The 14,789-nt window shown below is 35.8% G+C and overlaps 2 protein-coding genes across 2 annotated transcripts; both read right to left on the reverse strand.

Moving 5' to 3' along the window:
• Positions 1 to 771: 771 nt before the first annotated feature.
• LOC149000765 (putative disease resistance protein RXW24L) lies at positions 772 to 1,773 on the reverse strand. Its single transcript, XM_089139209.1, has one exon. The coding sequence runs from the start codon at positions 1,771 to 1,773 to the stop codon at positions 772 to 774; it is 1,002 nt and encodes a 333-aa protein (XP_088995335.1).
• A 6,835-nt stretch (positions 1,774 to 8,608) lies between these two features.
• On the reverse strand, positions 8,609 to 12,628 carry LOC149000766 (putative disease resistance protein At1g59620). Its single transcript, XM_089139210.1, has one exon. The coding sequence runs from the start codon at positions 12,626 to 12,628 to the stop codon at positions 8,609 to 8,611; it is 4,020 nt and encodes a 1,339-aa protein (XP_088995336.1).
• Positions 12,629 to 14,789: the final 2,161 nt, after the last annotated feature.

A 14,789-nucleotide genomic window follows, 5' to 3' on the forward strand; every position in this document is an offset into this window, starting at 1 on the left:
CTTCCTTCATCAGTAACGATACAATTTGATTTTCTTCTTTATTGAACAAGTTCAATGTTTCATTTGCCTCAATATCGGAAGGCACATGGTAAGAAGAGGTAAAGCTAGAGTGTGAAGGAGCAAACGAAGACTTGACCTTCAATATGGAAGAATTCATGAATACCCTGATTAGGATGTACAGCAATTCGACGAATGCCTGCTTCGACCGACTCCAATTGTTTCACCGTACTAGAAAACTTTGTTTTCTTGGCTTCTTCTTCTGTTGTGAATCTAACAAGATCATGAATACGGCATGTTCGAGGTGCCCCATTTAATTTCATTTCAACAACTCCGATCATACTCCTTCCGATCAAACTCTTAATGCATTTTCTACCAAGATCTTCTGCATCATCATCTTCTTTTTGCTCAAAAAACCCCTCCGCAATCCATAGACGGACCAATTTGTCACAATCGATCACACCATCCTCCGGAAAGAGGGCAAGATATAGGAAACATGATTTCTGAGTGTATTCTAAATCATTATAGCTAAGAGAAAATATCATTCGAAAGACTCTTGATTCTCTGAGATGTGAACGGAACTTTTCAAGCATATCATTCCACTCATATGCATTTTTCTCTCTTCCAGATAAGAGACCCCCGAGAAGCACAATCGCAATTGGGAGACTCCCACATTTCGAAACCAATTCCCATGCAAGACTCTTCATCTCCTCAGTAAGAACAGCATGTGGAATGTTTTCCGGGGAGCGCTTGAATATCGTCTTCAAGAATAGATCAAAACTCTCCATCTTCTCCAAAAGTACGTAGTTTAAATGGATCCATTGATGGGCTAGCAGAACGGGCAATTTCATCAACACGGGTTGTTATGAGAACCCTGCATTTCTTTTTGGGTGACTTTGGAAATATCCTGGTTATCCTCTCCCAGTCTACTGTCTTCCATAAATCATCCAAAATAATCAGGTAGTCTTTTCCTTGCAAGGTAGCACCTACAGCAGCAGAAGGAATACTAGAACCATGCGCATTATTTTCTTCTTCTCCACCAGTCTGCTTCTTAACTTGGTCCACGATAGATTTCCAGACATCTTCTACACGGCAATTTTGAGAAACAGAAAACCATGCTACACAGTCGAAATGATGACCAACGTAACATTTCTTGTAAATGTTCCAAGCAAGTGCGGTCTTACCTGCACCTGCATCGGCCAAAATGGAGACAACATGGAGCTCTCCTAGTGGTTCTTTCTTTGTTAACGACCACATCAGATTATTTGCTACGTCTTCGAAGCCGACCATCTCATCATCTTCATCATTTGTGCTTGGAGCCATCTCGTTTTCTACCCTCCGAAGACGGTCAAAACAAGCTTCACCAGCATCTTTTGAACCACTCCGATCCTGGATCAGGCTGCTTTCCGGTTGCAGCTCATTCAGTTTGCTCTTGAGATCATCGATTTCGTTTTTCAATTTTTTGAAAGTAATCCATTGGTAAAAGATACCCATAATCAGCGGAAGGATATTCAAATCTTGATATGGAGTTGCGTTGTTGACGAAGACTTCTATAACGTCCTCAGCCTCGAAAGCTAATTGCGTGAGTTTGCGCACCCGTTTATTGAAATCTTCTTTGTTATCGGTCATGGCAGCGGATTTCTTCAGATCAGAACTAAGATCTTCCAGTTTATCTTTGATCAACTCCACATCGTTTCTCAGTTGCCGGAGAGATTGACCGGCCTGAAGTAGCAGGTTACCTAACTTCTGTGAGATGTTCAAGATGCTCTCCGCCATTTTTTCTCAGAGACGAACAAAGCTGCTCTGAGCTCTGATGACTCCAAGTCAAAATAGTTATTGGACCGAGTTGGCAACCTGGCATATGTTAAAGCATTAGGAAAAGGAAAATTTTTTTTTTTTAAAATGAAGAAAAGGACTTTCTTAATAAAAGCCAAAGACTCTTCCTTATATCTTTTTGTTGAGAGAAGGTGAAATAACGCCTTCAATTGCTGAAACATAAATTTATGAAAGAATAATTTCATCTGTTATTTACTTTTTCATCTTATATGACCATTTTTAGATGACAAGGAAGTTTTTTCATCTCAACTTGTAACATTTTTATGTTTACATTATCTTCTTACTATTCTACCAAAAGAAAACATATCTCATTAGTGAATTATTTTAGGGTAATTTTCATCTGGACCCCTGAGGTTTTGTCCAGGTCATTTTTAGTCCAGTTTTGTGTTCTTTTGCATATGGCTCCCCTGTGGTTCCAAGAAATTATTAAATAAGGACAAACTTAACAGAATCAGTTAGTTTAATAATTTTTGTGATAAAAATACCCTTTTTTCAATTTATTTGTTTTAACTTTTTTAATAAGTTTCTTAATAATGATTTAGTCTCTTAATATAATATTATTTAACGAGTCATAAACAATAGAATTAAGAAACTTTAATGGTCAACGATGCTAGTTAGTGCAAAATAATGTGTAATTAAGAAAGAACCACGTCGTTGTCACCATTAATTCCAGCTTTTATACAAAAGCACACGTAATTGCACTAGTTAGATCTCGCACATGCAAATGCATGTTGTTCTTTTTATTTTATTAAATGGTTGTTGATCAATTGGTCTTTAGCTTGAGGAATCTTATGCCAGTTTTAAATATATTAAAGTGTGAAGTGTATGTTATCTTTGTTAGTCATCTTATTTATATTATCGTTTTTTAAGGTTTACAATTTTAAAATTTGTGGCAGATAAGGTTGTACATATATGTTATTCATCAAATGTCAACTTAACACCAAAAATTGATGTGATTAGGTCTTTAGTCTTACAAATTGCATTTGATCTCATAGATTTATTAACAACATCGTTATCTCTCAAGATGTTGTCTGCCATTTTTTTTTAGCTCAGAAAACAGAAGAATGAATGAAATTGTTGTGATGCCTTCCTCACCTTTTTCAAAAGTCTCAAATTTATGGGAAATCCATGGCAAAGACCCAAATTAAGTCATCAAGGGGATAACTACAGTATTGTTAAGGTGGATGTATTTAATTTGGTAAACTATTTGTCACCAAAGCATCGTTTATATTTGAATATGATACCGTGCCTCTCAGATAAAGTTTTCTCTGCCGATATAGAGAAACTGGCGGTCTGCCGCCTCTGTCTTTCCCTTTCCCCCGATTCTGCTTTTTTTTTTTTTGGTATGACTATTCTTCTTCTTTCCTCGCTTCTTCCTAGACTACTCTTTTTCCTGTTTTTTCCTATACTTAATAGTTTTCTCCGGGATTTTTTTTTTTTGCTCTTCTCTATGTCTTTGCTTTATTGTTAGTTTTCTTGTTTTTGTGTTGTTTGTTGAGAAGGACTTGTGCATCGATCTGTTTTAGTTTTGAAACATAAAGCAATCGCAGACAGGGCGGAGCCAGAATTGAACACTGGGGGACCGAATAATGAATAATGAATCTGGATCACCTCTCCATCTAAGGAGCACTAATGTCTTTTTACCATATATATTACATGGACCAATGTGGGACAAGTCAGAATATTTTATTATATTCGCAGGATCCATAGTAAAAATTTTGGTAAATTAATAAAATTAAAATATAGATAACACAATTATAAGTAAATTATATATAAAATAAAAAAAAACTAAAATAAAGCATAGGGGGCTAAAATTGTAGGAGAAAAGATTTAAAAAATCATGAAAGAAAAATGTGAAAAAGAAATTATGGGAGAAATTATAGGAAAAAAAGATAAATTTGAAGTATACTAACTAAATATGGGATAAACACTCAATTTATCATAAATTAAGTAAAAAAAAATTCAATGATTATGTTTAGATATAATAATATTAATGGCAGAAATTTAAATATCCAACTAATAAAACTTAAAATTTAAGCTATTGCCCACGCAGAGCTGTTCTAGTGGTGAAACCAACAACTCTTAGTGAAGAACTCGTGGGTTCGTCCCTTTGTACCAAAAAAAAAAAAAAAAAAAAAGTGTTATTAGTAGGAATCCAAACTTTATGAGAAAGTTTAGAGATTCAAAAATTAAATTAAATGATTACGATTAGATGATAAAACTAATGACTGAAATTCTAAACGAGATTTAAATTTCTAGTATAATCAAAATTTTAAGAGAATGAAAGAACAACAAAATAAATAAATTAAATTATGCTTTATGAAAAGAATACTAGAAAAATCATGAGGGAGAGAGAAGACTAATTTGAAAAAGAGAGAAAAGGAATAAAATAGTAAATTCATGAGAGAATAAATAGGATTGAAAATATGAGATAATAAATAGGGAGAAATTCATGGGTTGTGAGTTAGTGGTTAATTATAATTTAATATTTTATTCCTTAAAACTGGGGATTTAATGATAACCATTAGATAATTATTAAGAATGACATCTATATCCATCATCATTATTTTAAATTTTTGGAGGGGCCAAATAGTAGTATTTCACATGTAAAGTGAGATAAATAAAGAAAAATATAAGGGTATTTAAAATTTAAAAAAAATTCGGGGACCATGGTCCCGAGGCCCCAACGTGGATCCACCACTGATGGCAGATCTTGATTTTGTTACTAGTCACAAATCCTGCTCCTCCGATCTTTGGGAAGACTAATCTCTCGGATTTGCAAGTTTTGCTACCACGAGCCTCTTCCGCCACATCATCCGGCAACTGATTTGGAGAAGACAAAGTCACTGTAGCCAAAACACTTGCCCATTCAGCAACGGAATCTCCCTACAAATGTATCTCTCCGCCCTTGTGGTATGTTATCTTTCCGTCCTTGTGCGTGTTTTCTCTTTGCTCCTGCAGCGTGTCATGGTGGATACGTCTTTCACATTTCTAGAGGTTATCTATTTTTGTTGTTGTTTTTACAGCTTCATATCTAAGGTTTTATTAGACTTGAGTCATACCTTCACTTGGACGACCTTGTCTATTACATGTATGACAATTTGGTTAATTCCTCTCCTTAATTTTGAATTTCAGTTTAAACTTTGTGTTTATGTATAGCTTTATTTCTAAAAAAAAATTTTAATGTAATTTCGGTATTTTTTTTTTTTTTTTTTTGTGCTTCTGTAGTCTTTTATGGTTTTTTTTGAATGAAAATTCCTTCTTACCTACCAACGCAGGATTGGTAGAATGGTAGAAATTCATACTTCTCCGTGGAGAGGTCATAAGTTTAATTCTTACAGACAACATCTCCCCTGAATGTAATCAAGATGCGTGCAAGCTTGCTTGGATGAACCTCAGCTTCAGAAAAAAAAATTGTTGTTACCAAAGTTCTTATCAATTACACAACAGTCATAATAATTATTGTTTTTATTTCATTTTTGTTTCCTTCTGAGTTGATAGCATCCCAGCGTACATTAAAATACCTTTCTTGATAAAACTAAAATAGGGTCTTCTTTATTTATTTCGGTCAAGAAAACCAGGTAAGTAACGCCAACTTTTAATAATATTTAACAACTCATATAAAACAGAAATAGGATAATGAATAATGTCAATTTCATATGCTGGCGCAGCATAACATATAATTAAGAAAAAAGAACAACGTGATTTCCTCCATTAACTACGGCGTTCAGAATATATATGTTTTCAACATTATTAAACAATCAAATATGAAGATAATTTAAAGTATAGAATATAAACATAATAAGGGGTTAGGTGGATTGTTTTATACTGGCTCCCCTTTTGTCGTCTTTAGTAAAATAAATCAAAGTGATCCCCACTTCTACCGCCTATGATTTTTGTAAAATCACTTGTTACTGTAATTGTTTCTAACATTAGTTAGAGAACCAAACTTGAATTAAAATCAATCGCCATAAATTTTTAAAGATGAACAAAACAAAGCAAAAAGAAATAGGGGTGAAAATGTTCAAGAAATTGTAATCTTTGAGAGTGAAGAAATAAGGTAGAATTTCTTTTAAAAAATTAAGGGCAATTTACATATAGACCCATTGTGTTTTCAATCAATTAAATCTATTACTCTCGGAAAAAAATCAATTACAAATGCCCCCTTGCTACTTTTGCAGAGCTGTCCATTTATAATTTTCGATTCTTCAAAGTAGGGGGAACATCTGTAATTGATTTTTTTCAGGGGTAGTAGATATAATTAATTGCAAATGCAAGGGTCTATATACACACACACACACATACATATATATATATATATATATATATATATATATATATATATATATATATATATATATATATATATATATATATATATATATATAATATACAGAGAACAAAAATTCGGTCAAGGAGTACTTAGTCAATTAATACAATTGCAAGGCCTTTAACCTAAATTTTGGAGGGGGAGGGGGAGAGAAATGCTTCAATGATATACGACAAATTGTAGACATTCACTCCCCCCGCCCCTTAATTACTGATTTTATCTATACCATGCATGAGTTTTTGGAATTGCTTTTATTAGTAAGCAGTTTTAACATTCATGAACGATCAAATCCTGAGATACATATATCAGAATTTCTACCCACAAGGATAGAGGATCCTAACTCAATGAAATGATCAATGAAAGAGAAGAGTTCGATAATAGGTGAATCAACCGTGTGAATTGCATGACCTATTAGGTTGAGGATCTTATAAATGTGTTCATCAAAGTTACAACTCCCATACAATGCATTAAGGGGATTTTTTTTTTGGAACTAGATATTTGTTTGGGCAACCTTACACACATATAATCAATCTGCAAGAGAAAAACTTTATGTATAAGGGAGGGATCTATTTTTTATATAAAGGGCTTTGCCTCAACACCAAAGATATTTGAATTCTTGACCTTATATGGTAAATTGTGGGTCTTCACCAAATAAACCAACCTCTTATAATAAGAAGAACTTAATTTATTAGTTAAATACATTATAGATGGGATTAGCAATAAGGCAAGTTATGTTGCATTACTGAAATTAACTTATGTCAAAGCTTCCAACAGGGTAATAAAGATTTCTCATATATTCATAAGGTTCATCTGGGAGGGAGAGTAAAGAAATGGCTAGGTATTGCTCATGTGTCATGGTACTAGTCAAAATTTAAAACAAAGAAAATTCCACAATAAGAACTATTTCTGTTTTTGGTTATTGATGGTTCAGCATTTATGGAAGATTCAAAGACATGGAAAAGAGAGGAGCTTGAAAAACTTCAGTTACGGGGCCTGCTGTCTCTTTGTGATTAAAAATTATACAACAAATTCGTTAACTTGTAATCAGAAATGTATCAGTAGAACACAGAAAATTAACTTCATGCAACCCTACACTCTCCCTGATTTAATTTTTGAAAGCAATGTTTCTTCAATACCTCGTAACTCCCTCAAGTAGGACATGTAACAATTTTCAAATGATTGTGGGATGGACAGGACTTTCCATTTTGAACCTCACCTGCGAGACAATAATGTCTGATTCAGCATTTTGTTAGCTACTACCTCCTAATTGATTCTCCCCTTCATGTTTGCAACTATTTGCCATAGAAGCATAAGCAAAACAAACAACTGGGAAGGGAGAAAAGAAATAGTTTTTGAGTAGCAAAACATGCTCATAATTTCCATGAACTTACCAGCAGCTGTCAAATGAGCCTACAGTCTTTCAAGAATTTCATGTGTAACTTTTTTTATGTAGATATCTTCAATCATTTAAGAAACATGGGATGTGCTAGCATAGAATATATGGGCCTCATCTGAGGCTCGAGGTTAGAAGAATTGGATTCTCTGTACCAGACAAATATCCAGGCATTGAAGAACTGTTTATTTGTGAATCTTTTGTTTAGATGACATCTACTTAAGCCCCTGCCCCCCGGTAGCGGCTGCAGAAGATGCAAATGAATAAGAAAAATAAAAAAGGGTTAAGAATGGATTAACAGTTAATTCAAGAAAACCTTTATCAAACTATATTTTATTAGTACTCTCCAAAGCAGAGGAGAAGCCCCTGAATTTATTGCTTACAATCACCCACAGACAAGATTTACAAGAAACTGGAACTAGAAAAACACATGCAAAACAGAATGTACAAGAACCCAATCCAAATTAGTACTTGATACATAGAGGCACTCACAAATTCTAGCAACTAAGGTAATGATCCAATACACAACAAGCGACAGTAAAAGAAACCCAGGGAAAAAGCACCAAAATGACATATATGGCATCCAAACACAAGTACAAGTAAAATAAATACAGAGAGGGGGGGGGGGGGGTACTCATAGAGAAGGTATCCCATTGTAAGCTTCATCTTTATCAAGTCATATCCATGAAGTTGAATCCTTTGAAGAGTTGTGACCCAAACACAGAATGTTTCTCCAGCTGCTTCTCAGATTTAATTATCTAAAACATAGAAACAAATAGGAATTAGAGAGTAGTAGAACTTATCAGAGAACTGTTGTGGATCAGTGGATGGTGGCAACCTACAAGTGTAGTTGTGGTGGGTGGAGTTGGACACTGAAGATTGCATCAAATTGCAATTTCTAACAGGAATGTTGCAATCAAAACATATATGAATATGGTAGATGAAAATCATATATATAAAATTAAGAGGACGCAACAAAAAGGGGAAGATGGGTTGAGAAACTGAAATGAAAATATATGAAAGAAATACAAGCTACCTTACCGGTTTCCATGTCAAGGCCTCATATAGCTCTGGTTCAAATACTTGATAGTGACTTTATTCTTTACTTCTCTGCCATCATTCAGGCTCTCTGGTACATCGCACCCCCTTGGTACGACAAGCTCTTTCAAGGTTTTCACATGTTTCAGCCCATCTGGAAGCTTTCCAAATCTTCCTTCTCCTTCAATGTGCAGAACTTTCAAAATAGGGAATGCTCCTTCCTCCACAATCCAATCTTCAAGCTTAACATCGAATTTAATATACAAATACTCAAGTTTTGGAAACCCTCCCTTAGAGCAAGTCATTCGTACAGCATCAGAGGATGACAGCTCGCACTTGGAAAGTCGCAAGCAAAGCTTCTTCAGATGGCTTAGTCCTTGGAAAGGGTAGAAGGGGTCCACCTGTCTCTTGATTGAAACCTCCAACCACAAATAAGTGACAAGACGTGGAAATTCTTTGGCTTCAGTAACTGTCCCCACTACAACAATATCAACGAGCTGGTTGTGTTCTAACAAGGATGGCAGTTGCATTAATGGTCTTGAAGACGATGATTCCTCTACTCGTGTCAAACTGAGGAACATAAGTCGCGTCAAACCTTTTATGGCATCGAGCAAGGTATCAGCAGTACGACGAAACCGTAGCTTGAGGACTCTAAGGTTTGTACACTCACGGAGGTCATAAATTTCCCAATCGTCGACGTCTACTTCCAATGTTTGTAATTGCTTAACAAAATTAAAGTGCAGAGACCTGGAAGAATTTGGGAAACACTTGGTCTGAGGAGCATAAAAGGAGTGAGCAAAAAGATGTCTCAACTGACTCAGTTTGAGTATGTCGAGGGGAACCTGAGCCCCAGGTGCATCCAGAGTCTGCAAGTTAAGGAGTTTAGTAATCCATGGTGGAATCTTGCTTACAGGGGTGCCCCGTAAGCCCAAGTACCTGAGAAGAGTGAGATTTCCAATTTCTTTTGGTAGTTGGTCAATATTCTCGGCACCTTCTAAATCAAGCACTCTAAGCAGAGGAAACGCTTTAAAGTGAACTTGGGGGGTTTTGGAAAAACACAGCAAGGAGTGGAGATGGTTTGGAAAATTGAAGAGGTCCAAAACGGGAAGGAGAGCCTTAACCAGATTAAATGTTTTAGGGGGTTGGAAATGAGGAGGAGAGGGGGCTTGGGTATCCTTTTCTGGACGATTAATGCCTTCCACCAAATCCAAATCTGCATTCTCAAGCCTGAAAGGAAGTTGTACATGACGAGCACATCTCATAGAAAAACCTCGAATGCGACATGTTTCAGGAGCCCCAGTCTGTCGCCTTTTTGTGACCTGGATCAGCGTCCTTTGGACCAATTCCTCGAGGCATTGTACTGCGAAGTGTTCAATAGGTCCGGAAGAGTACATCCGGTTCAAAAATCCTTTCGCAACCCATAATCTAGTCAATTTGTCACAGTCGATCTCAGTGTCCTCTGGGAAGACTGAGCAACAACCTAGGCAGTATCTCAAATAATCAGGTAAATCCTTTGCACTAATAATAAGAGACTCTCCGCTTGATTCTCTAAGATAAGCCATTACAGAATTCCATTTAGAAGCGTCATTCGCAATAAGGAAGCCTGCTACCGCCTTAAGTGAACCTGGGTGTCCATAAGAAGCAGTCTTGACCCATGTCTGTGCTAGGCTAGTCGCGTCTTCGGAGGGTATTTCATCCTCCAACATCTGCGACAATATCTGGAAGCTTTCATCGCGATTCAAAGAACGTAAACGCAAAACCAGATCAGTTGATCGACTAGCATAAGTGGCTATAGAATCGGAACGGGTTGTGAGTAGCACCCTGCACTTTTGTTCTCTCTGTATGGGTAGGATTTTTTCGAAGATATCCCAATTTTCTTGCCTCCAAACATCATCGAATACGATCAGGTATCTGCTCTTTTCTTTCAGATGATGATGCAGCATCGATTGCAACTCATACGGATCACCAACTTTTGACTCTGCATTTGTGAGGGTCGTTACTTGTTGCAATATAGTTTTTAAGATATCTATCATCGTGAAATATTGGGAAACGGGTACCCACGCACGACAAGCAAAATGAGATTCAACATCAACTCGTCTGTAAACCTTGGTTGCGAGGGTTGTCTTACCTGCTCCCTCCATGGCAGTAATAGAAACAACATTAAGTTGTCCCAAGGGTTCTTCTTCCATCAATAACGATGCCACTTTATTGGCTTCTTCTTCAAAGCCCAATATATCAGTCGCAGGAGAGGAGTTAAGGCTAGATTGTAAAGGAGCAGAAGAGGAGGCAAGGCTAGGTTGTAAAGGAGCAGAAGAAGACATAAGGCTAGATGGTAAAGGAGCAGAAGAGGAGGTCAAGCTAGGTGGTAAAGGAGCAGAAGAAGGCATGGCAACATCAGGAGGTACAGCAATTCGACGAATGCCGGCTTCCACCGACTTCACTCGGTTATTCTTACAGATGCTAGAAAACTTTGCGCTCTTGGCTTTATCTTCCACTGTGAATCTAACAAGATCATGAAAATGGCATGTTAGAGGTGTCCCATTTGATTTTCTTTCAACAACTTGAATCATACTCCTTTGGATCAAGTCCTCAAGGCATTCTATGCCATAATCTTCCTTGTCTTCATGTTTTTTTTGTTCAAAAAATCCCTCGGCAACCCATAAACGAACCAATCTGTCACAATCGATCAAACTATCCTCCGGGAAGAGGCCAAGATACAAGAAACATGATTTAAAAATGTATGACAATTCATTATAGCTAAGAGCAAATACCTTTTGGAAGGCTCTTGATTCTCTGAGATTTGAACGGACCTTTTCAAGCATTCTACTCCACACATGTTCATTTTTTATTTTTCCAGATAAAAGACCTCCGAGAATCACGATCGCAATTGGGAGTCTCTCACATTTCAAAGCCAATTGCCATGCCAAATTCTTCATATCCTCGGATAGAGTAGCATTTGGAACGTTTTTCGAAGAGCAACCGAATACCTTCACGAAGAACAGCTCCAAACTCTCCTTCTCATCCAAAAGTCGTAATTCAAACGGTTCTATTAACCGGTTAGCATGACGCGCAACTTCATCATTACGGGTTGTTATAAGAACCCTACATTTCTTTCCGGATGATGCTGGAAATATTTTCTTTATATTTTCCCAATCTTCTTTCCTCCATAAATCATCCAGAATAATAAGATAGTCTTTTCCCTGCAAAGCAGCTGTTGCAGCATCAGCAGTAGGAGTACCATGCTCATTATTTTCTCCTACTGTATGCTTCTTAACTTGCTTCAGGATGGATTGCGAGACATCTTCTACATTATAGTTGGGGGAAATAGAAACACATGCCACACAGTCGAAATACCCACCAACATAGCATTTCTTCTGAATATGTGAAGCAAGTGCGGTCTTACCTGCACCTGCTTGAGCCCAAATGGAGATTACATGTAGCTTTCCTAGCTGCTCTTTCTCATTTAAGGATGACAACAATTTAGCAGCTACGTCTTTAAAGCCGACTATATCGTCCACGTCATCATCTTCAACACTCGTGTTTCGAGCCGGCTGGTTTTCTGCAACCCGATGACGGATAAAAGAAGTTTCATCAGGATCTTCTGAATCACTCCGAACGTTGATCAGGTTGCCCTTGTCTTTCTGCTCTTTCAGCGTATTCAGCCTGTTATTGAAATCAACGATTTCGTTTTCTAATTTCTTGAGAGCAATAAATTGGCAACAGCACCCCCAGATCAGCGGAAAGATATTGCAACCCTGATATGGAGTTTCGTTGTTGAGGAATACTTCTATAACATCCTCAGCCTGGAAGGCTAATTGTCTGAGTTCTCGAACCCAGATGTCGAACTCGTTCTCCCTGTCGGTCATGACATTGGATTTTTCCAGATCAGAAGCAATATTTTGAAGTGTATCTGTGATAGACTTCACATCTCTGTTCACTTGCTGAAGAGCTTGAGCTTCTATACATGCCATGTTAACCAACTTCTCTGCGATGTTGAAGATCTTCTCTGCGATGTTTAAGATGCTCTCCGCCATTTTTCTTTGCTCAGAACTAAGTTCGTCTTCAGTAGGGTAAGCAGGATGTTAAAGTGGAAGAACTTAATTTCATAGAGTATACTTCCAATGAACTTGTCTCTAAATAATAACAATTCGTATTTGAATAAGAGACTCTGCCTCTCAAAGACCCAAAGTCATAATAATTTATTGTTTTCGTTTTTTTTCTTCTTTTCTTTTCTTTCCTTACTTTTCTCCTGAATTAACCCGACCATCATCTGGATTGAGTTGGCGTGCATTACAAATCAATATATTAAAGGACAACTAACGCCTCCACTAGATAAGAAAAAATAGTCTCAACATAATGTTATTTAACAAGTCATATAAAACAGAATTAGGAAATTTAGTGGTGAATGACCTGACGGTGGCTCACTTGTTAAGAAATTAGTACATTAATATCTCTAATTAAAAGTTCAGACATGAACTAATAGGGGTTGGTTGGTCCAAATGGTAAGCAGCTTGATCCACTTAAGCAAAGTTTTGATACCAAAACCTTATGGATGCAAAAAAAATTCCTACTGGGAGACTCACCCACCATAGCAAAGTGTGCGACCCGGGTCGAACACTGGATTAGTCAGGGCAAAACCTTAGAAACCAACATGAGGCATATTAATATCCCATCTCAAAAAACAAAAACTAAGATAATAATTGCTTATATAACAAAATGTTATAGTTATCAAAATAAAAAAGCGCATTCTCACCACTTTCCATATTTTTCATATCACTTTGTTATCATAATTTGTTTTCAGATTATTATGCAATCACACCCGAAGGTAATCTAAAGTATAGAAAATTAACATATTAAAGGGTTAGGTGGACAGACTTATGATAATTTATTAAAATAAAGAAGAAGAAGAGTTTTTTACAGGTTGTATGCTTTAGTGGGGTTTAAATTTTAGGGTGTACACTTCTCATAAATGACCATAAACCCAATTTTTCAATAAGTGATCAATTGTATTGGCAATTCATGTTTTAATGGAAGAATGCATTGTAAGCCAATATATATATATATATATATATAAGGTTCCTGAATTTAGCAAATACATTAAGTCATAACCATCATTTTGAGGTTGCTAGGGTTCAAAAGAATCATTTACATTGTTTTGTCACATTTTGAAAAAATCTTTACTAGGATCAATGGCAAGATTTGTATGAAATATGTTCGCTTATGCATTTGTTTATCACATGGATTTAGACCTTTTATGCTTATTATTTGTTTAGCCTCTTACATTTGGCATGAGAGCTTTGTTTTAATATCTACCTTGATCAAAGAAGGTCATGGTTTTTTGCATATTTTATGATGATTTTTGCTAATTTTAAGAAAAGAAAGGTTATTAAGTAAACTCCAATGAATTTCTATGTATATTTATAATTTTATATGATTTTTTCCTTCTAATTATTCTTACCCAATAGGAATTGATTGATCATAATTTTGCATTATTCTATTAGAGTCTCCTTCGTACTAAAGAAGAAATTTAGTCAAAATCCTTCTTTGTTTGTAGAGCAAATTGCACCGGCATCTCGAAATGGAGACCTTAAAGCATTGACACCCCACTTTATGTTTAAAAAACACAGAGACCCCAAAATTGAATTTTCATTAGACACATTAATTCAATTTATCATTGAAAACAGTTAAATCACTCTTATTTTCTTTCAATTCCAAAAATAACTTTATAATAAATAGTGACTCAAGGGTTTTCATTGACAAAGCCTTAAACAATAGCATAAAATAATAAGAAGGAAAAAATGAATACAGCTTTTTTGAAATCTCAATTGTTATTGGAATCAGTTTTAACATTATTGCAGAATCAAACATGGAGATATATATACAAGTTTAGAAAAGGATTTTCTTGATAAAAGCCAAGTAGAGTCTTTAATTTCTTACGGTACAGATTATTTTTACATTAGCTTTAGTCCATTGATATTATTAAACAAGTGATATCAATCAAATTTAGGATAATTTAATAGTGAATAACGCCAATTTTACTTGCTTATATAACAAAATGTACCTTTCTTAGTCAAAAAAATGCGTTCCCTCCGCCCATGATCTTTCTAGAAACGCTTTGTTATTCTAATATATATTCAGCACTATTGAACAATCGAATGCAAAGATACTATAAAGCATAGTAAATCAATATAATAA

The sequence above is a fragment of the Hakea prostrata genome, chromosome 11 (assembly GCF_041222555.1).
Source record: "Hakea prostrata isolate BN-2017 chromosome 11, UWA_Hpros_2, whole genome shotgun sequence".
Lineage (NCBI taxonomy): Eukaryota > Viridiplantae > Streptophyta > Magnoliopsida > Proteales > Proteaceae > Hakea > Hakea prostrata.